Source organism: Pseudorca crassidens, chromosome 19 (genome assembly GCF_039906515.1).
Source record: "Pseudorca crassidens isolate mPseCra1 chromosome 19, mPseCra1.hap1, whole genome shotgun sequence".
NCBI classification, from domain to species: Eukaryota; Metazoa; Chordata; class Mammalia; order Artiodactyla; family Delphinidae; genus Pseudorca; species Pseudorca crassidens.
The window spans coordinates 16,795,581-16,822,142 of record NC_090314.1 but is presented as its reverse complement, the minus strand read 5'-3'; the positions used below and the strand labels follow the sequence as shown (position 1 = coordinate 16,822,142).

The 26,562-nt window shown below is 57.3% G+C and overlaps 1 protein-coding gene across 7 annotated transcripts in view; it reads left to right on the top strand.

Moving 5' to 3' along the window:
- ABR (ABR activator of RhoGEF and GTPase) overlaps window positions 1–26,562 on the top strand; it is a 178,360-nt gene that overhangs the window by 141,146 nt on the left and 10,652 nt on the right. Inside the window, exon 1 of one of the 7 annotated variants that reach the window (XM_067714646.1) lies at window positions 14,297–14,748. The exons of the other annotated variants lie outside the window; for them this stretch is intronic. Coding sequence (XP_067570747.1) covers window positions 14,587–14,748 — 162 coding nt within the window. The 5' untranslated portion in view covers window positions 14,297–14,586. Of the gene's footprint in view, window positions 1–14,296; window positions 14,749–26,562 lie in introns of those variants that run through there. 7 annotated transcript variants of the gene reach the window in all.

Below are 26,562 nucleotides of genomic sequence, written 5' to 3'. Positions count from 1 at the left end.
ATGTTCCTGAGCACATCCTTTCTTAATGCTGGGGACCTGCACCTCACTCTTCAGCACCGTTGCCAGGGAGATAGTGCTGCCAGGCAACCATGAGCCGGTCCTTCATTATTTAGGAAATGGGAGCTGATGAGAGTGAGCTCTAGATTCAGTCCCGGGAAGCTACTTCCTGCAGGGATGAGGATGGGGGCCCCATCTGCACATCCCCGGCCTGTCCAGCCCCGGGAGATACCCAGCCAAGAAGCGTGACCGGTGGCCACGCCCCCGGGTCATTTAGTGGCTGCAGGATGGAAGAGTTTAAAAGGGTGTCCTGGGCAGCCAGCTCAGTAAGCACCGTGGGCGCCAACCCCCCAGCACCCGGATTCCAGGGCTCGAAGGCATTGTCCCCACCTGGACTTGCAGCCCTGTTGCTTCCCTCCTTCTCACCGCTGTCAGCTGCACGGGCCCCAGGGGAAACACACCATAAATCATTACATCTTGGAGACAGGAGCAGATGGAGGCGGTGGGGGAAGGGGAGGAAGCCAGGTTATGTTTGGCAAAGCAGAAAGCACAGTCTGGTAAGGAAAATGTTTCTGTGTTTAAGCTTCGAGGAATGTTAAATGCCTGGGAGTTGATATTAAAAGAAACACAAACCTTCCTGCTGCCAGCTGACCTGGGCCTGTGAGCCTCCGGTTCAGAGACAGCGTCCCCTGGAGGGCTGTGAAGTTTCCCAGCCCTCAACTCCCCAAGGCCCAGGCCTTGTCCTCAGATGTGGAGCTGTCTTGCCCTCCCTCCTGTGGATCAGAGGGCGGGCTGTCCCCACCAGGGGTGTGCCATGCCTTGTAAAGTCCTCTCACCCTGGGACTACCCTCGGAGCCACCCAGGATGACCGGGCTGGGTTGGAGAGACTGCACTGAACCCCACGGAGCCACAGAGCGGTGTCTGTTCCCACAGCTCACTCCCACCTCCCCTCCCACCTCGTGTCCAAGGAAGAGAATTGGAACCAGCCTCTGGCCCTCGGTCCTCTTCCCCTTCAGCGGGCGCCGAGGATGGAGCGAAAGGTGGCCTCACAGTAGGGGCCGTGTTCAGGGGATGTTCAGGTGGCCTGAAAGAAAGGCAGGGGAAGAAGGCCCACTCCTGTTGCTCCCACTTCTTTCTAAGCCTGTCCTCCCTCAGCTCATCTAGAGAACAGCGAGGGGTCCCGTCTCCTAAGCTCCGGGCATTTGCTCCAAAATGAGTCTCCCTCTCTGGGTTGGCCTCATGTGGCAATGGGGGCAGGGACCCTGCAGCGGCAGGCTGGGGGGTGAGGAAGGGGCAGCGGTTAGTGACAGACAAATGGCAGCGCTAATCAGCAACATGTGTGGCCAGCACTTGTGCTCTTGGAGGCCCGTTCCCAAATGTTCTCGTGTGATCCTTGCGACAGCTCTGTGAGGGAAAGGATGGTCGTATCCACCCCATTTTATAGATGAGGACACTGAGGCCCTGGTGCCTCCGCTGACGGTGAGCAGGGAAGGCCCTGCTCCCTCCTCTGTGCTGTGTCTCCATGGCCCAGGCCTTCATCAGGGGACGCCCCAGCCTGGGTGAAGGGCACTGCATGGCTAGTGGCCTGGAGAAGGAGCTGGGGTGATTTCCCAGCCCCGCATCCCTCTCCAGCCTTTGTCTGGAGTCCTCTTAGCTCCCCTCAGGGGACGTGTCTGCCTGGTGTACCTGGAAGGAAGCAGAATGAGTGTGCGTGGAAAAGAGCCAGGGAAGGGGGACTTCCTCTGCTTCTGCAGTGTGCCCCTCACGGACTGGCTGCTCTGAGGTGCAGGGGCCTGGCCTCAGGGAATCGACTGCCAGATTGGAAAGACGAGAGTATCGATATATGCCACGCCACTAGGGAACAAGGCAAGGTGCCAATAACGATGCTGGAGATGGTGGTGATGCTGGGCTGCTGACGGTGGGGGTGGGGGTGGGGGGGGGTGGTAACATCAGAGAGCTTTCCGTGAGCCCGCACTGGGCTAATGCTCACAGCTGTTACCCCGGGGGATCTTCACAGTACCCTGTGGGGTAGGAAAGTTATCACAGTTTTAAAGATGAGAAAGCTGAGGCACGAAAGGGTTAAGGAACCTGCCCAAGGCCAGGCAGCCAGAGGGTAGGAGAGCCAGGAGTCTCCAGAGCCCCTGCCTTGCCCTCTCCAGGGCATGCCTCCCACCGTTCCCTGCATAATGAGATGGAAACTTGTGCTGCAGGAATTCAGACAAGAAGAGATCATTGTGGGCTGGAGTTAGGGAGGCTTCCAGGAGGAGGTGGAGTGAGGGATTTGAGAGCACTGGGTTTTTTAAATTCCAAAAGCAGTGTTTATATTAGAAAGAGAATTGCAATAATAATAATGAGACTTGAAACATAATCACTGACCGTCCCTACTGCCACTCCTCTGAAACAGCCATCTTATTTTGTGCCTTTTCCCTTCCTCGGGTATACAGATTTTTATATGGTTTTAATGATGGTGCGTATTTTTTTTTCTATTTTCAAGTAGCATTACCATAAACCCCCTTTTTTCTAGGTCTGAACGTAGTCTTTATAATTACCTTTCTTGTTACATTGTCCAAAGTACTTTATAAAAATCATTTACATAATGGCCAGCACATTAATTACCATTTTAAGGCTCTGCTATTCTAGCGAGGTGGGCAGGCTCTGCATCAGCAGAGAGCAGCGAAGGGCCCACGTGGCCCAGAGCAGGGAGGGAGGCAGGAATGCACAGGGAGTGTCCCAGGAAATTAAGGAGCCCGCCTGCCCTGGGCTGGAGGGGTTGTGAGCTGTGCAAGTAAGAGGGAGGTTGAAGGAATGAACGAACAAAGGGGGATCGGTAGGGTTATAGCCAGAAGGAATCCTGGAGGGCATTTCATCCAATCCTGTTTTGAGGGGAGAAGGAAACTGAGACCAGAAAGGGTGAGTGACATAGCCACAGTCACACAGCTCATTAGTGGTTGAGCAAAGGCTCCAGATTCGGGATCTTGATCCCAGTTTGGTGGTGCTTGGTCAGCTGCTGGGCAAATGAGTGAACGGGGCAGGAGGAGACCTGGATGTCAGCCTGTGACTCTTAGGGGTCAGCCCTTCGTCACTGCAAATTTAGTAGAAGATCCCACCAGCTTGGTGCATTTCTGAGCCCTCCCTTCCCTCCCCAGACCTCCAACTTCTCCATCCAGGCCACCCCCACGGTCTGCTTCCTCCTTGCTGCCCCGCCCCTGCCCAGCCCAGGAACCCCTCAGCCAGGAGGCCCCCCCTTCTTCTGCCTTGGCTCCCTGGCCCTAGGGGACTCCTGTATGTTTGTCCCAGTCTATTTCCAACCATGCTGCTCCAGGCTCCAGATGTGCTGTCCCCTACTGGGACCTGCTCCCAGGCTGATTAGCATATTCCCAGGATCCAGCCCTCGTTGACTGGCTGGGCCAGAGGGGAGAGTTCTCCCTGAGGACTTCACAGCTCAGTTCCTGCCACTGACTTCAGACTAGAGAGGGGTCTGAGACCTGGGATCCCCTTCATGCCCCTGCTCCCCTGCTTCCCAGCTCAGCCACAAGCCTGGGGACGGGCCCCCAACCTTCGGCCCTGTTCCCTCTGGTGGGACATAGCTACACTTTCCTGTGAGCCTGCTAGGGGTGGTCCCCTGGGCCATAGGAGAGCTCAAGACCCTGGGGTGAGCTGGGGCAGGGTTCCAGGCCAAGAAGGAAGCTCTAGCTGTCCTAATGCCTGGAGTGGTAACTCCCTCTCACTCCCTCCACCCCATCCCCCTCATTGCAACATTTAGGCCCGTTGGGAGCCTCGCCCTCTGTCCTCTTCCCATCTGGAGCCTGGAGCCTGTGTCTGAAGGGGAAAGAAGGGTGATTTCTTTGACATTCTTGACCTGACCACTTGGAAGCTTGGAAGTAAGAGGTCAGAGCTATTAGAAATGACACTCAGAGGAGGTCATGAAGGCCAGTCCCCTGCCTTCAGGAGTTGGGTGTGTTCTCAGAGCCCAGATTGGTACATCTGACAATATCTAGACCTTCTTATTTTTTTGTTCAACTGTGGTAAAATATATATATATACCATGAAATTTACCATTTTCATGATTTTTAGGTTTACAATTCAGAGGCATTCATTAAGTACATTCACATTGTTGTGCAACCGTCACCACCATCCATCTCCAGAACCTTTCATCTTCCCGAACGGAACCTCCATACCCGTTAAACAGTAACTTTTCCATTCCTCCTCCCCCAGCCCCTGGCAACCAGCATTCTACTTTCTATGACTTTGACGATTTCTGGGTACCTCGTGTAAGCGGAATCCTGCAATACTTATCCTTCTGTGATTAGCTTACTTCACTTAGCACAGTGTCGTTAAGGTTCATCTATGTCGTATGGCAGCGTGTGTCAGAATTTCCTTCCTCTTTAAGGCTGCATAACATTATACGTATAGATCACATTTTGTTTATCCATGCATCCACCAATGGACATTTGGGTTGTTTCCGCCTTAAACTTTCTTACTTCTAAGTGCAGAGAAGAGCGTGGTCTCTTAGCCTCCTTCCCTCCAGACCCAGGGTTACCACGCCCCCTCCCCCACCCCTTGTTGCTCGTCTCTCTTCAGCTGTAACAGGAGATCAGGCCCCCCAACCCCCCAGGACACAACTGGTCACCATTAGCCTCTTTTTAAGATTTTGTTTTATTTATTTATTTATTTTATTTTTGGCTGAGTTGGGTCTTTGTTGCTGTGCGTGGGCTTTCTCTAGTTGTGGCAAGCGGGGCCTACTCTTCGTTGAGGTGCGTGGGCTTCTCATTGCGGTGGCTTCTCTTGTTGCAGAGCACGGGCTCTAGGTGCACGGGCTTCAGCAGTTGTGGCTCATGGGCTCCAGAGCACAGGCTCACTAGTTGTAGCGCACAGGCTTAGTTGTTTCACGGCATGTGGGATCTTCCCGGACCAGGGCTCGAACCCGTGTCCCCTGCAATGGCAGGTGGATTCTTAACCACTGCACCACCAGGGAAGCCCTAGCCTCTTTTTTTTTCAATCAATATTTTTTTATTGAAGTATAGTTGATTTACAATGTTGTGTTAATTCCTGCTATACAGCAAATTGATTCAGTTATACATATATACCCATCCTTTTTTTAATATTCTTTTCCATTGTGGTTTATCACAGGATATTGAGTATAGTTCTCCGTGTTATACAGTAGGACCTTGTTGTTTATCCATTCTACATATAAAAGCTTACATCTGTCACCATTAGCCTCTTCTAGTTGAAGAAAACAGCTGCCGCCCGCTGGCTTTCTCTCCCCCAGGTTAGGCATCCCTGTCTCCTTGCCCCTCCCTTCCTAACTTGTTTGTCTTCCCCTCGGTCAGTGGTTTAGATAGATGGAGTGTGGAGTGCAGTTACCCTGACAGTGTAGGAAGAACACTGGGCTGAGGGTGGGAAAATGCATCCAGGTCCCTTGACCTTCGGAGGCCTCAGTTTCTTCATCTATTAAATGGGGACAATTATCCCCACTGTGCCTCTATCAGAGGCTTGTTGTGAGGCTCAAAGGATGGAATGTCCCTGAAAGAGCTGGTCCGTGCACATCCACGCTTTCACTAGTTTATTCCCGCATTTCTGTTTGTTGAACTCCCTCTAAGTGGCAGGCACTGTGTGGTGGATGCAAAGAATGAACAGGACCTCCCTCCCCATGTAGTGAAGAGAACAGAGGAGAATTGTGACCATTCAGTCAGTGTTGAAGGGGCTTTGAGGCCAGACAGATCTGGGCTTCAGTCTAGCTTTCTCCATTCATGAGTTGGGAGAACAGGTTACTTTACCTCTCTGAGCCTCAGTTTCCTCATCTGTAAAATGGGTGGTAAAGAGAACAGAAGGGGAAAGTCCGTGAGGCCCTTGGCACAGGACCTGGCACAAGGCCTGTCCTTGTCTAATGATGACAGCCCTTTGCCCAAGCCGGCAGGTCCAGGTCCACTGTCCTCCGCCTTCCTGCAGGGATTCTGGGTGTAGCTTGTCAAGCAAACCCCCTTCCCAAAGGCTGTCACCTGCAAGTGGCCCCTGTGTTTGGGCCTTAGGCTGGCTGAGGCCACATCTGTTTTCTTATGCTGTTGGAGTCAGACCAGCTTTGATGAACCGACCTCGGAGTGGGCAGGAGGTCAAGGTTGGGGCCTCACGACCTGCCAGCCTGAGGTTTCCTGCTGTGCCCCCGCCCCGGGCTGAGCAGCTCTGGGCTCATCCCCCTCAGAGCCGCGTTCAGCTCGACGGCGTGGTGCGGTCAGGCCCAGAGTGAGTGATGAGCTGGGAACAAGGGGTCATTGTCAGCGGGAACTACTTCTGTTTTCAATTACTCTGCAGGGCATGAGGAAATTTGGAGTGAGTGCAGGTCGGGAGGCTGCTAGGGCAGGAGTCGAGGGCTCCCCCACCCCACGTCCCTCCCTCTGGCCCCCGAGGTGTCTGTTGTCCCCGTTTGACTCTGCCCAAGGGTCAAGCATCCCAGCTTTACTGCCCTGGAGCTGGGCTCTGGGGCATTGGCCTGGTTGACCCAGAACCCCTTCCACTCGGGTTCCTCACAGCTGGGTGCCTGGGTCCCTCCCTGTGTGGAAAGACAGGGGACATTACCGGGTGTCCTTAACACCTTCTCCCATGCATCCTTCAGGCCACACTGACCACAGCCAGGCCCTGCGAGTGGCTGGTTGTGACTCGGATTGGGGGGAAGGGCAGCTGGGAGAAAACTTGCCTGTAGGGAGGCAGCTAGGCAGCTCCCTGCCCTGGGACACCGCAGTGGCCATGCAGGGTGTGGCTTTCCAGCCTCTCCCTGGAAGATGGACCCCTCCCCTGCCTTCAGCCTGGGCTGGGTGTGCACGTCCAGGGGAAGCGTCTGCCTCGAGAGGCCGTGTTTTATATCTGTGCTGCCTCCTGCTCTCAGCAGGTCCATGGGGGGCTCTTCCCTTCGCTGCCATCATCACCACTGTGCCAGCCCAGGAGCACACGGACGGGGAGGGACGGGGGCACCGGGACTGTTCCTCTCCCTGCCTCTGACACCAACTCCTCCCAGGGCCCAGGTGACTAGAGCTGTTTCAGACCCGTTCACCGTCCAGTGCCTCACCTGCTGTCCCTCTTCAAGGCAGGTCTGGATGGCTCGGTTATACTTGGAGAGCAGAGTGGGCAGCGGGATGCAGGAGAGCCAGGGGAAGGATCCTACGAGAGGGGATCTCGTAGGATCCTGCCCCTGGCTGTCCAAAGGCCTCCCGACACTTGTAGGACAACCTCTCTCTTCCGGCCCCCGCGTAGCTACCTCCGTCTCCGGGTGTTCCTGATCTTGGGAGCCTGGGCTCCGCCCAGGGGGTTCTGGAGACAGGAAGCATTGGGCAGGAAGCAGACGGAGGCACGGGTCTCCTCTGCCTCCTGCCCTGCGTGGGAATGCCCCCTGCTTACCTGGGAGAGGTGAGAGGCACAGAGAAGCTGATCTGGAGAGGACCTTGGGAACTGATTCCTTCAGGCCCTTAGAACAATCCCGCCTCTCAACAAACCAAAAGAGGGTGCTCTCCCAGCTCTGGGCCCCGGGGGCTCCTAGACTCAGAAGCAGAAGACCGAGGTTTGATCGCAGCTCCACCATCTAACAGCGAGGTGACCTCTCTGTGTGTTCCCTCTCAAACCTGTGCAAGGACCAGATGAGTCCTGGGAGGTAACAGTACCTGGCTTACTGCTCGCTCCCGGTAACCGCTCACCTCCCTGCTGGCGGAGGCTGCAGCTTCAGCCTCCTGGGATGGTCCTGTCTTTGATTTTATTCAAAACCTTTGAGAAAAGGACTTAGTAGGGGAATTGCCAGGGACTCCCTGAGTGAGGGCTGAGGCTGTACGTGAATGCTGATCGGGGGCGCCTCGTGTGGCTCTCCCTCGCTGTGGGCGCTGCACAGCCCACCTCAGCGCCTCACCCAGCCCCGCCTGGCCGTGGCACGAGCCGTGGGGGCAGTGGGGGCTCTTGGTGAGGGTCTGACCGCCAGGTGCCACCCGCTCCCCATGGGCTGGCACAGGGGAAGCGAGGCATAGCCTGCTCACACCCTTGGAGGCAAGAGCTGAGCTACACTGGCTTCAGGCCGGAGGTGACCCAGAAAACACCAACCAGACTGACTCCATGAGATAAGCGTTATCCTATTGTAAGGCCACCGAAGGGAACCCACACCAGCAAAGCAGAGGCCCAGAGTTTTCCCAAAGCAGGGAGAAAAGTAGAGATAAAACATGAGTTTTGGATCCAGGACTCTGACCCAAAAGTTTCCTTAAAAAGCCCCTAATCTCCCGACTTCCACATCTGCCCACCCTGGAGGGGAGCGAGGGCCAATGGCCGTGGTAGAGGAATAGCAGTTCTCATGGGAACTGTCCTCCTTTAAAGCCTCTGTCCTTAAAGGAGGACCAGAGGCTTCAGAGTCTGCGGGGCTTGGGGATTACTGGGGCAACCGAGGAGGTGCTCCCAAGGCAGGGAGTGGTGGACAACGGCAGTGTGAGTGGGTAGGGCCCTGAAACCCCACTTCAGCCAGGGGCCTCTGCTCCCTGCTTCTGCCGTTAGCTGATTGGGGGCAGGGAGACTTTGGCCTAAGGTTTCATTTAGAAAGAAAGCGGGCTGTATCCTCTGCTTAAAAAAAGTTCACTGCGGACCACTTGTCTCGTCCAAGATCCTGTTTGACAGGTGTGGAAACTAAGCCCAGAGAGGGAGTGGCTGCCACAGTGACCAGGCAGGACCCACACCCTGGTTCCGTGGCTCCCGGGAGCTGTCTTCTGTTCATTTGGAGCTCAGAGTGGGTGGAAAAGAGTTGCTTAATATTAGCAAAAGAGAAAAAAAGCATGGAGGCTCAGCGGACCCTGACCTACTTTCAAACCCCCCTGCCTGAGGCTGTTGTGTTTTCAGTCTGCAGCCTGGGAGGCCCCCTGGGGTGCTCAGGCTCGTGGCTGTGCTGGGAGACCCCGGCCATACTGCCTCCGTCCTGGGAGCAGGCAAGCGGCCAAGGGGGTCTGGGTGTCAGTCTGGCTGTGAGTTCCATCCATGAGCTGTGTGGGAAGGAATGGATGGATGTGTGGTGGGTGTGCTCTACCCACTCCATCCCTGGTGGGTTTTGTTTTAGGCATACAAGATGTTCCCAAAGGCTCAAGTGGATTTTCCGCCCTTTTTCCGTGACCAAATACGCTGTGAGAATTACTAGGAGTTGCCAGGGCCCATTAGGGCATTAGGACAGTCCTGAAGCAGGCAAGCCCTGCGGCTGTCTCAGCCTCTCCTAGAGCCACCAGGCACCCTCGAGACACCAGCCTGGGCTGGCCAGGCAGAGTGGAGGGTGAGGCTGTGTGCAGAACAGCCCGTGCTTTGCACTGTCCTCTGACTCCAAGGCCAGGCCTCGGGAGACGGGAGGGTCATGGTACACCTTGAGGTTGGGCTGCAGAGCAACTACCTTTGAGTCCTGGCTGCCGCCTGTCCCAACATCCTGGAAGCCGCTCCCCAACTCCCTCTCAGGTGGCCATCTAAAGCTACCAGTAACCACTAATCTACAGAGTTGAGGCTCCAGGCCTTAGAGACCTGTAACCCCATGCACAGCTGTTAGCAGGCAGGGCCCAGACCCCGGAGTCCTGGCCTGGATGCCTGGAAGAGTCCCCAGTTGCTAGCACTTATCTCCTTGGGTGGCGGGTCAGCGGTGGGTTGGCTAGGGCTCGGTTTGGAGTTTCACAGCTCCAAGTGAGCTGTGACCCGTTCAGGGTCCTCCCCACCTGGCATGTGGTGGCTATCTAGTCAGTGATGAATGAATGGGTAAATGAGCGAAAAAGTAGCTTCTAGCCTCAGCTCTGCCATTGGCTACTCAGTGACTTTGAGCAAAGGGTTCCTGTCCCCAGGCCTAATGCAGGCCTGGAACATAGCAGATGCTCAAAAAGTGTGGATGGAAAAACATAAACGGGTCTCACTTTCTCATTCTCTGAAGATCTCTGCCCTTCCGATCCACAGTTTGGGTTAGGATCGGTACAGGACAAGGTGAGAACACACGTTAGGAATGCAGAGACCCCAGGGCCATTCATTTTAAAGGGACTCTCCCGCCCCCCTTTCTCACAGTTTCCCTGCGGTGTGCCACCCTCCCTGCCAACTCACACACCCTCTGCGTGGGCCCCGGGCTCCCGTGCACTGCCCGCCCTGCTGGTTCTCTCTCGGGCTGGACTCCGGTACCTGTCTCTGGGCAGGAACCACCATGGGCTTCCTTTCTGCAGCCCTCCCAGCCTCACACGCCACCTGCTCTCCACCCACACCCTGCCTCCCAGCTCTGCTCCCCTGGGGCTGAAGGGAGCACACCTGGCTGACCCCGGACCACACCCCTCTCGGCCCTCCTCAGCGCCATCCCAGGCTCCTCTCCAGCTCCCGCTCCTGCACCCAGCCTCTCCGGGTGGCCCTTTGGGGCTCTTCCCTCCCCCTCACTCCCAGGCTGTCCTCGCTGGGGTGCCTGTGGCCTTGGTCTAGCTGGCTGCTCAGAAACCCCCTTTCCTGCCTCCAAGTCACTTGGCTGGAGGATAGGGGCAGGGAATCGGGGTCCCAGTCTGGACTGAAGGGAAGATGAAAGTCGTTGCAGTGGGGAAAAGGAGGTCACTCCAGAGAAGTAGCAGCAGCATCCCAGGGTTCTGAGAAAGAAACTTCCTCCTCGTGTTCACAGGCTGGAGGATTTGCCTGGAAGCCGTCCCCATCCCCAGCTGTCACCGTGCCGCACTGGTGGCAGTCCCTGCCTCTCCTGCCCACACAGCTCAGGCTGCATACATTCCCTGTTGACCTTTTTTTTCTTCAGTGATGCCTCTGCTGATCACTTTAGCCTGATTTTGCCTCAATCATAGCTGTGCTGGGTGGCCGGTCCCAGCCACCCCAGGTGTATACCCCTCCCTCGGTGTAACCTAGGGTCCTGCCCTGCACCTCCCTGGCGACGGCCCCTCTCATTCCTTTGGCAGAGAGCCTGGGGAGGGGGTGAGGGAGGATGGGACAGTCTACTAGGAATGTTTTTAATTCCAAAGGCAGCGACATCTGTTCATATGGGCCTTCCCACCCAGGCTCTGTTTATCCAGACAGGGGGCCCTTGCTCATCCTCAGAGGCCGGTTCTGCCAGGATGGACAGAGGGGAAAGGGGTGCCGTCACTTCCAGGGTGGCCGGGACAGCCTGAGCCTAGCCCACCCAGTGAAGCTGAGGAAGGGTCTGTGGTGGGCTGGAGGGAGCAGAACTCAGACGGCTGCTTTTGAGGAACTCCCTAGGATCATTTGTCTTGCCCAACCCCCCTGCTGCAGCCTGCTCCTAGACCATTGCTTCCAGGAAGCAGTGAGTCAGGCTTGGGGAAGAGAAGGCAAATCTGTACTGTCCCTAGAGAGAACCCCCAGCCCACAGGGAGGAAGGAAAGATGAGCATCTCAAGGGAAGAGCCTCCCAACAGCTATCCATCTGCTAAGGCGCTTATGTCACCATGGAGACCAGTTGGCCATCTTTCATCCAATCAGAGCTTGCTTTACCCAGACAAGTGTTGAGCCTGGGGTTCCTAAGACAGACAAGTATAAAGCTTTGGGAAGAGGATCTGCACTGCCCCCCTTCTCCCGCACACCTGGCGGGGGACGCACCTTACTCGACATCCCCCAAACTGCATCCTGTGGCATGTGACCCAGATAGAGGACAGAGAACCTTAGAAAGCCAGTGAGGGGCCAGTTCTGAAGTTAACAGTTGGCAGTGCCCAGCACGCACCATGTGTCTGCAGCAGGTGAACGTGGTTAGCAATTATAATGGCACCTTACTGGCCAGTTACACAACCAGCACTTGCCCATTAGCTGAGGGATGCAGAGCAAAGCCAGGGAGGGTGATCCTTTTTTCTCTTTTGGCCCATGCCAACCCCTCCTCCAGGAAGCCTTCCCTGATTCTCTCTGGCTAGAATTTTCCTCTCCTTTCTCTCAGCTTTCGTGGCACTTGATCTGTGCTGTTCTTGCGGCATAAGACTGGGTTTCTTGAGGGCAAAAATGATGCTTTGTCCATCTGGGTGTGACGTGTGGTAGGTGCACGATTGGTAAATGCCAGATGCGTGAATGCCTTTCTGCCTCCTGTTAAGAGGTGTTTAAGCCTTTGTCTCCTCTCCTCTTTTGGGTTGTCAGCTTTGTCAAGCACAGCCTTTTGATTCATCTTTGTGATTCCCCAGCCCCTATCCAGGGTTGGGCACATAGCCAGGCCCTCAGTCAGTACCTCTTGAATGAAATCACTGGGATGAAGAGGTGAAGACCACAGGAATGGGTGAACCCTTGGAGGAGGTGGGTTTTGTGCAGCTGGTGGGGGCAGCTGCTGGCCACTCATGGGGCTGGAGGGAGATTCTCTTCAGAGGTGGCCCCCAGGTGCCCTGGGAGAACAGGTCAGGGGTGGGTCAAGAAGGGTGGCTCAGGCCCCGGCTGGGCAGGGGACACAGGCATGTCCCTGCCTTGGTGGGTCTCCCCGTCCCACTCAGGGGTTACTGGGAAAACGGTTGTGGCTCTGCCCCACTTAGCTGCACTGGCTTTGGGCAACTTTAGCTCAGGTAGCAGGAGGCTCTGTGCAGCCTTGGCGGCGCCCAGCCCTGTCTGCACTGTGCAGAAGCAGGTGTGGAGCATGAAGCCCTAGAAGAGATGGGGCTGGCCCAGCCACCCTGCAGGGATCACCAGAGTCCAGCAGAGTTCCAGGACTCCACGTTCACCTCCAGGCAGAAGGCAGCACAGGACCAGACCCTGCCACACTGGGATATCACAGTGGTGAGGGCCTAGCCAGACCTCTGTTCGTGGCCTGGCCCAGGCTGGTCTGGGCAAGTGGCTTAGCTTCGCTATACCCTTAGTTTCCTCAGATGGAAAAATGGGGATGTGAGGACATACTTCCTCAGGTTGGGGGAGCAGTGAGTGAGGTACTCCAAGCGGAGGGTTAGCGTGGTGCCTGTCGCATAGTAAGCTCGGTGAAGGGCGTCTCTTGTCATGATCAAGGCTTGGCTCCCTCTGTGGTGAAGCCGCCCCTTTCTGCAAAAGCACCGCGGGCTCTGATGATAAACCCCAAGACGTGTGCGCTGGTTGAGATTCAGCAGGTGCATTCCAGACGCCAGGGGCTGCTTCTGGGCCCCGACCCACCTGCCCTGGTAGCCTGACCCACCTCTTTTCCCCGAATCCAGAGAACCAGCCACACTTCAGTGGTTGTGAGCACCAGGGCCTTTGGAGAAGGCCTGTCACTAGCCAGCTGCAGTTCTGCGACCTCAGGCGAGAACTTCATCTCCCTGAGCCCCAGTCCTCACAACTCTAAACAATACCACCAACGGCACAGAAGTCGCAAGGCTTCAACGCCAGCAGATACTTGAACACCCTTTGCATGGGACCCGGCTCACGGTTGGCACTGCGAAAATACTGGTTTCCTTCCTCCCCCCATGCCAAACTCTACAGGGTGTGATGCCTGGACACCTCTGGGGTGTGTGGACCCTAATCATCTGGGGTTCAGGCCTTTCTCTGTTCTCCAAACACCGGACACTGACTTGTTACCTTGTGAAATGAACATTCATCAACCTGAGAGTCAAGAACAAGTTCTTAGTTCTCTATCCCAAGGCACCCAGCACAGAGTGGCTTTTGTTGCCATTCTGTCAGTGGACGTCCTCTGCCCCCAGCAGCACAGCCCTTTTTTTGGCTTTTCTGGTGAAGGGCACCAGTGATGGTTAGAAGTGGCCCGTGAGAGGAGCACCTCTTGCTGGGCATCTGTAACCCGTGTCGTCCTTGGATTTTTTTGCTCATGTCCCCAGAGAAGGTCCATAGTAGCTGATTCCCTCTGGGGCTGCTAAAGCCCAGGAGGTTGCCCAGCTAGGGGTCTTCTTTATCCTTTACACAGGAGTCCACGCGGGTCGGGCCCTGTCACTGAGTTGACATTGAGGGAGGCATCTGGGGCAGGAGTAGAACCCCGGGGCAGGACTGGTCCTCTGCCCGGGACAGGGGCAGCTGTTGATGGCTCCTGGCCCTGAGCCCTGGGCTCTGCAGACCCCCTCTGGCTTCCCCCAGCCTCCCGCAGACACCCCAGCAGCGAGGCGCCGCCTGGTGGGGAAGGGGTTAACCAGGGCTCTAGAGGGGAAGGGCCTGGCTGGTTGTGCTGCTTGTCAAACTTACTTTAGGAGGGGCTGGAGGGAGGGCCGAAGGATGGGTGTGGAGGAGGCCCAGCCTGCCAAGAGTTAAAACCGGGAGGTTGGGTGTTTTGGAGGGGGCAGCCTCCCGCGCCTCTTTTGAGTCACTTCCTCCACTGGGGGGGGCTGGGGGCGGGGGCTCCCCGGCAGCCTCGGGCGCTGTGCCGCGCGCTCGGGGCTGGCCTCCCGCTAGCCTGGCCGGGACCAGCGAGCTGCTGCTGCTCCAGCGGTGTCTCCGGGGAGGGAGGACGCAGAGGGAGGAGAAAGCGGAGCCCCGCACCATGCGCTTCCCTGCCCGGCTCGAGTAACAGTCCCGGCGGCTGGCTGAGGCTGCGCCCGCTCCCACCCTCCCTCCAGCGGCTCCGGAGCCCCGGCGGCCCGCGCCTCCCCGCCTCCCCGCCTCCCCGCCTCCCCGTCCCCGGAGCTGAGCTGGCCCCGCGGGCAGGCTCGCCGTCGGGTCGGGCTTTGCCGCTGCCGCCGGCATGACAGACGTCCTGCCTCAGCCCGACTGCAGCTTGAAGGCGGTGTGCGAGCCCCTGGAGCGCTGCTGCCTGGACCCGCTGGAGGAGCCGGGGAGCAAGCGGCCCCCCAACACCGGCGCGCGGCTCTGGGGCCGCGTGCGCAGCAAGCTCCTCCGCCAGAAGGTGCCCGAGGGGCTCGAGGGGTCGGCGAGGGTGGGCGAGAGGGACTGAGGGGGGCGGGGGGCCTGCTGGGGCTCTGGGCGGCCCCTTCTCGGAGCTCACTGCGCCTCCTACCTGACTGAGGGACCCTGGGACAGAGGCTGGGGTAAGCTGGGGTTGGCTCTCAGTGGCCTTAACGTGATGATTAACGCTGTTGCTACCCCAGCCTCCGAGCCCCGCTCTCTCTGCCTCTGTCCCTGTCTCAGGAAGAGGGGGGCTGTCTCCTGTGGGAGAGGACTGCCTGCCTGCTTTCTGCGCCTCTGCGGGTAGAAATATGAACAGATGGGGCGAGGGGCTCCTGGGTCTCAGTTTCCCCTACAGCGCCCAGCCCAAGCCCGACCCCCTGCGTCCAGTGGCCGCCCCTTCTGCAGAGGGGCACCGGCGGAAGCACCTCAGTACCACCGGCCGTGTGAGGTTTCTTTGGGGTTGTGGGGAGCTGGCGGTGCTGCCGGGTCTGGGGGCTATAGGCTACCTCTTCAGGGACCACCCAGAGGCCTGCTGGCCCAGTGCTAGTCAGGCACCAGGCAACTCAGTCAGTGTGCCAGGGGTTTCCTGACCCAGCAGGCAGCTCAGACCAAGCTGAGCCAGGGCAGACTGCCCATCCTGCCTGCCGCCCCAGACCTGGGCGGGGATGAAAGTCTGAGATAGAAGCTGACTGTCCTGCAGCTGGGCAGGCTGCCGCAGGGCTGGCTTTGGGCCCTGGCGTTGGGCGTCTGAGGAGGAGCCAGGCCATCGCCTAGCACACAGTGAGCGCTTGGTAACCGTAGACCAGATTAACCACCTAAGCACATGTCGCAGGGTGCCTGTCCCGGCTGGCCAGGGCCATGCCTGTCCTTCGAGGTAGTGATAACAGAGGCTTGGCTAGTCTGTGCTGCTGGGGGGGATTTACAGGCTCTCCCGTGGGGGCCCGAGGGGGGTCCCTCTGCGCAGGTCCTCACTGCCAGCCAGCATAGAGGCTCCTGGCACCTGCAAGAGGATGTGATCTGGGGCCCGTTGTCTCCTTATCTACTTTCATCCTCTTCCAACGGGGCATACGTGACCTCCCAGCGGGGACAGTAGTCCTGGAAAGTGCTGGGCAGGGCAGCAACTTGAGCTGTCCTGCATTGGCCCCTGTGTCACCTTCAGCCTCTCTAGGGACGAGGCTAGCAGAGCCCTGCTGGCCTCAGCTGCTACCAGAGCCCCTCTGTGCTGAGGCAGCTGTCTGTGCCCGGCAGCCCGGAGCCATCCCCTGCCTGTACCCCCTTCCCAACCCCTGCTGAGGCCAGCAGACACCAGCCCAAAGCTCATTGTCCATTTCCAGACGTAGAGGTTGGCGAGAAAGTGACCCAGCAGGTTCCTGGCCCAGTCCCAGCCAAACAGAGTCCTTCCGGTTTACCTGCCCCTTTGCTGGGGTTGGGGGGTGGCAGGTAGGGGGCAGTTTTTAAACCTTGAAACTCCAGACTTTCAGTTCTTTTCCCTGGGCATTAGTGACTAGCAAAACCAAGAAGCCGCTTCAGGAATCCTTTAGCCAGCTTCACCTCTGGTGGCGTCTGACACTTCTGTGTCTGATGGTGCCCTCTGGGCAAGAGTGGCAGGCCAGCCAGGCTCTGGGCTGCTGAGCTGATTGGCATCAATGCAACTGCAGGGTGGCTGTGGCGCTGGGATGCTCTATGCGGCGGGTGATTCAGTCCTCTAGCTCCTGCTGTGTTGCAAAGTATGTTGGTGTCACAGACACAAGGGTCTGTACCGTGGGTGACAGAGGGACATTCATTCACCCTGCTGTGCCTGCCTTGCTCTGCCCGGGGTTGGTGGGGGAGCAGGCAGGCTTGTGGAGCCAGACCCGCTGCCCACCTCCCTTCTTTCCCCAGCTGCATTAACCTATTTTTTTTCAGTGCAGCAGACTCACTGCCAGACGAGGGGGCTGGGATCAGGCAGCAGCTTAGGTGGGTGGGGGAAGGGTGCCAGGTACTGCCCAGCCTGACAGGAGGGGTCACCTCATTAACTCCTCATTTAACTTTGCCACAAGGATGTGATGCTGTGGATGCCTGAGACACCTGTGGCCCTCCTGCTGCCACTTAACTAAAGATTCGTGAAGCCTGGAGGGGGGCGTATGTGAGTCATCTGGGGACCCCGTGCTGGGGCCGAAGAATCTGTTTGAATGGAGAAAGCCCAGTGTTAGCCTGTGGAGCCTCTGGCCCCAGGAGTCTGCGCTTGCTGGAAGAGGGGCAGTAGGGACCACTCACAGGCTCTCCTTTGGGTCCTCAGTGGGGGGCTCTGTTTGGGGTTGTGCTTGTCCCCGAGGAGAGTCCTGGGGCTGAAGCCTCACTCCAGACTCTGACTTGGCAGTTGGCTTGTTGTGCAAGCATTGAGCAGAGGAGACACGTGGCATTTGAGTTTGTGGGTTCTGCCAGTGCTCTCAGCGTTTAACTTCACATTTCTGCTTTCCTTTTCCTTTATTTTTGGCTTTAAATCACACTCAAGACCAGGCTCAGTGCCTGGTCTTCCTCCCATCCTGCCTGTTTCTAGATCCTTAGGTTGCACTTGGGAGGGAGAAGGACTGAACGAGGAATCCCATCCCTACCCCACAAAGTGTCCAAAGGTTTTAATGGGGTCACGTGGGAGCCAGAGAGGCTAGGAGTGCCCCAGGGAAGCAGCGGCCAGGCCAGAAGTTTTTGTCTCTGGGCAGCGGGGATGGGGAGGGACAGGAATCCATGCCCCTACTGTTGCCCTGCAGCCAAGGTGAAGACGTCCAGACCCAGAACAGGCCAGATACTGGCTGGAGGTAGGGACTCAGGCTGAACTGGCAGGGACTCAGGCTGAACTGGCAGGGTCCAGGGGAGTGGGGGAGAGTTGAGGATGGTTCCTGATGACCTTGCCTCTGCTTCGAGGGGTTGCCACATGGGTCTGGGAATTCCCCACCACCCAAGAGCTTCTCTCAGGAAACCAGAGGCCAGCAGGGTGAATTGAGATGTTTCCTGCTGAGCTCCAGGACGAGTCCACCTGCTCTGAGGTGGGCTTTGCTCCCCTCTACTTCTAGGGAAGGTCAGAGGTGCAACCCAAAGAAAGACAGGATGGGGAGCCCTCTTTGGGCCACTAGTCTGGGGAGCCTAGGGTTCAGGAGGGTCCCTTTCTTTGTCATCTTGATCGCAACTGCAGGACAGCTCCAGACCCCTCCCAGAGTGTGTAATATAACCTGACAGTTTCCTAACAGGTAGCATCAGGTATGCAAACCATGTGCCTGTCCCCAGGGCTCAGTCGGCCATTCACTGGCTGTTCCAGGCATTGAGGGTAGAAGGGTGCCGGGGTATAGAGGGATGTCTTGGGCTCATTTACTTTCACTTCATCATCTGGCTCTGGGCATCAAGAAAGATCTTGAAACCTTATTAGACGCCAATAGATACCTCTCCTGCCCCGGCTGCCCACCTCTCTTCCCTACCCCCTTTCTCCCACCCTGCCCCCCCATCACCTTATTTACCAGAGGGAAGGGACCTGCATCCTGTCTTCACCATTCACATGCCCATTCACACCCCTATAGCGATCCCTCAGCTGTCGGAAGGGGACAGTAGTGCCTCTCCGCGGGGCTGGAGACCCCTGCGGCCAGCCATTTCCTCCCTGGCCTCCGTGTGGGCCAGGACTGTGACCAGGCTGGCTGGCTGGGGGCTTGGAAGGGGGAGTAGTGAGACCTCCCAGCATCCCTGCAGCCAGCATAGGTACTCCCTAGAGGGAGAGGATCTTACTCCTGGAGCCACACGGGTGGCCTCCTGACCCCCCCCGTTCCCTACTTCTCCACTAAGCTGGCTCCCAAGAGGCCTGTTTGATTCCACAGAGCAGGAGTCCTCGACTCTGAGAATGTGATGACAGTTATGGAGCTCCACCCAGACCCAGAGCCACGCATATGCACAAACTGTATGCTGTTTCGGGGGGGTCACGGATACCCAGGTAGGAACCCGTGCTCTGAGTGCACTTGGCAAGCTGCTGTTTCTTGGCGCCTGGGGAGGTTAGAAGGGGCATCGGCCCTCTCCAGCATCTCTGTGGTCCACAGGTGGCTTGGCCAGGCAGCCATGCTGGGCTTGGTGCCCCAGCTTTTGGTTGGCCTTGGACCAGGGAGAGCTGAGCCTGCCAGTTCTGCCCAAGGCCAGTGGTGCAGGACTCTCCAGAGGCCGTGAAGGCCCAGGAGGGCAGACGTTTTGGAAAGAGCCCAGCAACTTCTGCAGGTGCCGGTGTGGCGGAGTTACCAGGCGCTGGTCAGGGCGCCCAAGTCTGAAAGGCCCAGCCCTCTGCTGAGTGGCCTTGCTGGATGCCCAGGTTGTCAGGAGCCGGTCCGCAGGTGCTATTTTGGCTTCCTTTTCCCCATCAAATCGTGCTGGGAGTTGGAAAGATGTTCGTGTTCTGACAGCTCCCTTGCACCCAAAGGAACACACGTCCCCGTGCCTGGAACTTGCCTGCCCAGTCCCCGGGAGAAAGCCAGAGTCCGTCCTGGATCCCAGTAAGGCTTAGACTAAGGCCCCATTGTCCTTGGTCCCCCAAGGTGGGCCTAGAGAGGGAAGTGACCGTGGGAGCTGCTGGTGGGAGTCTGCTGCAGAGAGGCTGGGAGGGCCCTGTAGCCCCACGGTGATTTCACCAATTCTGCTTTGGTTGAGACAGAGTGGAACTCATGCCTGAGCCAGAAGGTGGAACCGTCTTTCTCCTGGACAGTGACCCCAGCCAGGGTGGGTGCCTCAGATGGGCACAGCCAGAGCAGCGACAGCCACAGCTCCCCTTCCCATCAGACACCTGAATGCCCCCCTGTGTGCTCTGGCCTCCTCCTTGGAGCGCCCCACCTCCTCTCAGGCTGGTGTAGCCTAGGAGGCCAGAGAAGGAAGGGCACTGGGCTGGTAGGAGTCAAGAGGCCTCGTTTTTCTAATCCTGAGTCTACGGTCTTAACTTGCTGTGTGACCTTGGGCAGATCGCTTCACCTCTCTGGTTCTCTGGCATCAGTATAATGAAGGAGCTGAACAGGATGATCTCCTAGATCCAGTTCATATGATGATTTTGGCCACGTCTCAAGATTCCTACGCCTAAGCCTTAAACTCTCAACATGCTGGGAAAGTCTGGGTGGAAGAGGTCACAGGGCTGCCCCTGGGCCACGGCCAGCCATTCACTGAGCACGGGAGGAGAGAGGCGAGCAGGCATGTGGGGCTTCTCGACCCCTGTCCCGAACAAAGGGCATTGCTTTCTCCAGCCTGCATAACCCACTTTGTTCATTTGGTCTCTGAATATGTTGATGGCGCATCTTCATGTGCTGGGCTCTCCAGAGGCAGCCCAGGCAGAGGCCGTGCTCTCAGGGAACTTGCTGTCCATAGGAGAGTCAGGCAATAAATGAGATCATTTTATGCTGCACAAGTACTGCAGGAAGATAAAATTGGGTAGCAGATCAGATAATAAAGCAGAGGGGAGAGGCCTTGCTTGAAGAGATAATTCTGAACTAAGATTTCAATGACAAAAAGGATTCTTGAAAGATCCGGGGACAATGCCTTCCAGGCAGAGGTGAAAACCCCGCAGCCTGGGGGGACCATGGTGTGTTCAGAGGCAGGCAGAGGCTGTGTGGAGCATAGGAAGTGACCTCGGACAGAGGGGGCAGCAGCCTTGCAGGCCTTGACGAGGAGATGGGCTTTTAATCTGAGTGCAGCGGGAAGCCACTGGGGAGTTTAAGCCCAGTTTTAGTGATGCTGACATGTTTTGATCCGGTGCTGAGTACCAGGCATCATTCTTAGCTCATGATGTGAGTTAGGTGATAACCCACGAGGTGCTGTTAGGCTCAGAGGGTGACACGATGAGGTCCCACTGAGCGGCTTAGTGCAGGAAGTGCTTTTAGCCATCATGCCCCCCGCCGAGGAGGAGGCCCAGGGCCCACTCGGGTTTGCGGCTATCTCTTGGTTGTCTGGGTGGTCATGGGGCCCCACTGGGGTCAAGGCTGCGTGCCCGCGATGGGGAGCTTCCGGGGGTGTAGAACCCAGCCTAGCAAGCTGTGCACAGAAATGGGCCCGCACGTGGGGCCTGGGAAGAGCCCACCAAGAGGCCCCTCAGAGCGGGTACGGGCAGTGGGTTTGCCGAGCCGCATTCTCACCAGCAGGCTCTGCGCCCAGACGGTGTTCCTGGCCTGGGCAGGGAGCATGAATTCAGCTTCAGAGAAGGACTTTCATAATTCTTACCAAACCACGCTAAGTCTGGAGGGAGGCCACTGAGCCCATGGCAGTCCTAAAGGCCCTTGGCCTTTCTTTCCGTGGCAGCTGCATGAGACTTCCCGGTCATACCTGGGGGAGCCCCTCGCTTGGGACTTTGACCTCTAAGGTGGCCCCTTCCCTTTGGGGACAGGGCTGCTGGGGGCTGCCCCTGTGTTGCTTTAGCCCTGACCAGTCCCTTTCCCGAGAGTGACCCTGTGCTCGTCAGCTGGTGGCCCTGAGCTGGGCGGGACAGCTTGCTGGCTGTTGGTTTGAGGCCTGGCTCTGGGGTGAAGTCTCCAGGCCGGGCAGGCCGTGGAGGGCAGGCCAACTCTGGGGAAGATGGGTCCCCGGGGCTCGGGGCAAGACGGGCCCTCTCCCAGTTCTGTCTGCAGCTGTGCCGGCCCGAGGGCTAAAAGCGTGGTGGCACAGTGGAGGCTGAGCCCTGGAATGCAGGGCGCTGGGGGGGCAGGTCACAGTGGGTTCTACAGGGCTAACCTGGCTTCAGTAAACGCCTCATTCAGAGCTGCTAAACCCTTCCCATACGTGGGCCTCAGGGAACTGCACAGTTCCAGGGGGCAGGGGAGGCAAGCGGAGGCAAAGTGGCCTCATCCCGGTGCCTGGAAGGACAGTGTGCACAGGCCTTCTGTGTGGCTGTCCTGGAGAGGGTGCCCGACCCTGCAGGGCCAGGGCTGCAGGGACAGAGCCTGCTTGACCTTATGGTGGGGGGGGGGGCCCCGGGAAAATGGGCTGAGTTTACTGAGGCTGACCTTGGTCTCCCCTCAACCAGCTGCTGAGCTAGAAGCCAGGATACAGGCCCCAGCGCCCCCTCCCACTCCGCCCTGCCTCTCTGGAGTTTCTCTCAAGCGGCCACGTTGACGGAACCCTCCAGTACCCTTCCCGGGGCGGGGGGAGGGGGGCAGGCTCTTGGCAGTGCCCTGTTTGTTCCCCCAGTTGCCAGCCCTACTGTGCCTCTCACGCCTGTGGTCTGCCCCAATGACAGGCTGGCTTTGGTGTCCCAAGGGGACCAGCCCAGAGCATGTGCATGCACTTGGGGGAGGGCAGGAGAAGGCCAGCCGGGGCTGCCACCGTGGCCATTGACCTGGGAGCCACAGGAAATGTCCCCCCATCAGACAAAACACCCGGCTCAGGGCCTGGTCTCCACGGCCCAGCGCTCAGCCTCCGGCCGGGTCCCCAAAACACAGCCACACCTCTGCCTTCTATTCGGTGTCCTGTTCACCTGTGAGGGTGACAACTTCAGCTATACTATGGTTTACTGCACTTAGTTTTTATCAGCCCCCAGAACAACCCTGGGCTTCGAGTGAAGTCCATGCCACCAACCCAGGACAGGCCCCGGATGCCAGGCCCCAGGCCCAGAGGGCAGAGGGTAGAGCAGTGCTCAACGAAAGAAAGAGTGGGGCCGGGCCCAAGAGGGACAGGAGGTCAGGGGTCATGCACAAGGAAGTGGGCTTCCTCAGGGCCTGTGCTGTGGAAATGACAGTGTGAGGTTTTGAGGGAAGAGGCTCAGCGCCAAGGGGCCACAGGGTGGGAAAGTGGGGTCTGGGAGCCCTTGGGAGCCCAGGTGAATACTGTTTTCACGGGTCCCTGTCACCCGCAAGCCCCCATGTTACCTCCCAAAGTAACTGTGCCGCTGCTCTGTGTTCTGTGCTGGGACCGTAGCTGCCGGTTGTGACAGGTTATCCCACACTGACCCCTCCTTGTGGATTGAGCCCCCGTGAGGGCCCGCAGGGAGGGGCAAGCTGCGTGGCGGAGGGAGTGTGGGATGGCGGGAGGACCGTGCCCACCGTCCAAAGGACTCTTGTCACCTACTAGGGGGAGCAGGAAGGGGGCCCCCAAACTCGCTGGTGCCTCCGAAATCCCAAGCACTAGGAAGTAGCCGTGAACAGCTCTGGAGCCAGAGAGGAGAACATTAGGGTCTCCTGCCCCAGGCTGGGGAGAAACGGGTGGGAGGAAGGGCTTAGACCCCTCAGAAGAGACCCCTGAGGACATTCCTGAAGCAAAGGCCGCACCCACCACCTGGGGGGTGTTTGGGTGCACATAGAGCATCCTCCCCTGGCCTCAGGGCCTCAAATCCTCTCAGCCCCCTGCAAGGCTGGGGAGCCCATTTCCTGTCCTAGATGTGAGGCTGCCGAGGCCCAGGAACGTGAGGCAGCCTCCCAGCCACCTGCGAGATTCTCTCTCAGACGCTGTGGACTCCTTGCCTGGGTTGCAGGATTCCCAGCGGGGGCCCAGGATGTTGTCGCAGGGGACCTGGGGGGTTCTCTCGGGGACATCAGTCCCGGAGGGCAGCGGCTTCTCCACAGGAGAGGTCTGAACGTGCAGCCGTGACCTGACCAGGTCTAAATGCAAAGGCAAGAAGGACAGAATCGAGCTGCTCCCAGAGGCTGCGTCCAACCACTCGTTTGTAACTTTCTCCGGGATGTTCTATGGCCTGCTTCTGTCTCCTGCCTGTGCTCCTCGGGGGGAGCCCCACTGCGTTTTTGTTACCTGTGTGGTGAAGGAGGGGCCCCTCTTGGGGGGTTTCCCCAGCCTGGCCTTTCGCAGCCCCATCTGTGTCACTACCTCAGGTGATCTGGTATCCCCCTGGTACCTGGTCCCCAGGCGGGGGGGCACAGCACCTATCGGCTGGGACTGGAGGGTGAGCGGTCAGGTGTTCCTGTCCACTGACATCCAGGGAGCTGGTTCCTCCACCCCCAGCGCTAATCTAATCAGGAAATAGCAAAGTCCACATTTCCCAGGGGTTATAAATAACCACAGCAATTCAGACAGCATTATTCCTCTGGAAAATGTGCCATGTCCCTCTCTACTCTGCACCCTCCCTTCTCTGTATTTAAATGACATCCTGAAATAGACTTGGTTTCTGGAGGCTGCTGGCCTCCTGGGAGACAGGGCTTCATTGTCAGGGCACCGAGGGGCTGGGCAGGCCTCCCCACGCGGGTGGCAGGGCCGCACCTGCAGACGGGATTTGGCATAGGGCGGTGGCAGGACTCACAGTAAAACACGACAGTGCCACCTTACCCAGACCTGGCCTCAGACAGGCTGAAACAAGAGCAAACTGTGCAGGGGACGGGGTCCTAGCGTGGCAGGGAGGCAGAGGGGAACTGAAGGTTCCTGAGGCCTGGAGTTATCTGGGAAGGCTTTCTGGAAGAAGCAGGGCTGGGATTAGGCCTTAGCATCAGGGCTTGCTAAGGCCCTGTCTCAGATGTTCCCAGGAAAATGTAGGGTTGCTACTTGGCAGCTGGAATAGAAGTGATGGGGAGGGAAGGAATGAAAGAATCGTACTGGGGTTGGCCTGCCAGCACCCAGGTCAGCCTGTGGGGCCAGGCCGTGGAGGGCCGATGTCTCCTTTCTAGATAAATAATGATCACAGCAGCTGCCTTGCAAGAGGCAAGGATGCCAGGCTAGGTGCAGTACACCCAGCTGGGCTGGGTAGGATCTTGCAGGCTTAGCTGGGGCGAGTCAGGGATACTTGATTTTGTACCCCAGCTCTCACTGCCTAGATGTGGAGCACTGGGCAAACTCCTCATTCTCTTTAAGCCTTGGTGTCTCATCTGTAGAAGGGGAGCAGCTAGAAAGGCTTACACCTCATGGGCTTGTTATGATGATTGATTGAGATGCTGTATGTCAGGGGTTTGTCATAGAGCCAGACTTACAGGAAATAGCTCACCACACATCAGTCGCTGTTACTATTTTCCATAGCAACACTCTGAGGCAGGTATGGACACCCCTGTAGGGAAATTGAGGTGCCAGGAGGTTAAGTGACTTACCCACATTCACACAGTTGAGTGGAAGAGTGAACATTTGGACCCAGGTCGGTCTGACTCTCATTCCCTGCACTTTCCCCACTTGGGCTATGTCCACATAGCACTCAAGGGCCCAGGGAGGGACCACTGGATCAGTCCACAGGAGGTGCCAGGTCATGGGAGGCTGGGGCAGGGGAGGGGCACTAGGGGCCAGGACCACAGAATTGGCCTGAGGCTTATGCTGATGACTGGAGAGAGCTGCATTAGAAGCAGGTGGTCATTCCAGAATGTGTGTCCCAAGGTAGTATCTGCCCCAGTTGACGAAGAGCAGTGGAGATCTCTCTACTCCAGGTGGCCACTGCTCGAGGTCAGGGCTGGGGACAGACCAAGGCCCTGTGTCCAAGACCCAGGATTCAGGAGGGGATGAAGGAAGTGGAAGGAGCAGCCTGTGCCACAGGCCTGGTGAGGGTTGGGACAAAAAGTTTAGGGGAGGAAGGTTTCAGGGGCCCAGTAGGACTTGGCCCCGAGCCTTGTAGAATAGAGAGTCGGGGCAGCAGCCGGGCTGTGAGTCCCACACGCTTCCCTAGCATGTTTGAGGAGGTGTTCAGTCCTCTCCACACCACTCTCCCTCTGTCCTGTTCTCCAGGCTGGGCCTGGGCCCAGATGGAGGGCCCAGACCCTGTCGGAGGCTTGGGTGCCCCCTGTCCCCAGCGGGTGTGTGGGTGATAGAAGGTGCGGGGGTCTTACCTTGAGCTGTAAGAAGCACCGGGGCCCAGCCCACCCTGGACAGACTCGGGTCCAGCTTTCCTTTGTGGCGAGGGGCCTGTTAGAGCAGCAGTGTTCAGACTATGGTGCACATGCCCTGGGGCTGCAGAGACGGTCCAGGGGTATGAGGGCAGAAGAGTTTTAAAGCATTCAGCTTGCAGATCCTCAGCTCCCGCCAGAGCTATTGCCAAAAAGCGACCCGCCAGAGAAGGGCCTTGCACCACCACCTCGCTCTGCAGCGGAGCCCGAGGCTTCCTGGGGGACTCGGCTCAGGGCTCCCAGGCCTCCTGGGTGGCAACAGAGGGGCCACTTGAAGTGCTGATGTAGGAGCTGAGAAAGTAAAAGACTCTAAAAGCTGGGTTTCCGACCCTTTCACAAGTCACGTGGTTTCCAGTTCTTTCTTTCCACAAAAGTGATGGAAATGGTCAGCTGAGATCATTTAAGATAAATATTGCTAATAGGTATCTATGCAATTTAAAGCAAATACAGAGGAAAGAGGTTCAGCCCCATCTACTGTATGTGAACAAGATGTTTCATCTTTTACATCTTTAAACACCAAACCAAGGGACTTCCCTGGCGGTCCAGTGGTTAAGACTCCACGCTTCCTCTGCAGGGGGCATGGGTTCTATCCCTGGTTGGGGAAATAAAATCCCACAAGCTGTACTGTGCGGCCAGGGTAAAAAAAAAAAAAAAAAAAAAAACCAAGATCTTTAAGCAATACTAAATGCTAATTAAATCATGTCACTCCCTGGGTAAAAATCTTGGTGGAGTCTCATTAGAATAAAACTTTAATTAAAAAAATGAAATAAAAATTAAAACAGTATTGATGCTAAAACCCCATTTCACCCTAGCAAATATTTGTATACATACATTGAACTAAAACAGAAAAAATGCTCTACCCATCTCATTAAGTGATGCAATTCCACCAGGATGGTACTTTGCTGCTGAATATTTATTAAAATTTGTACTGTGTTGGTCAAATTTTTTATTATGTCCTGCTAATCGTTGTAATAACTAACCCAGAACATGTTTCGAACATTTGGAGCCTAGTGGTCTCAGGAGATCTTTCA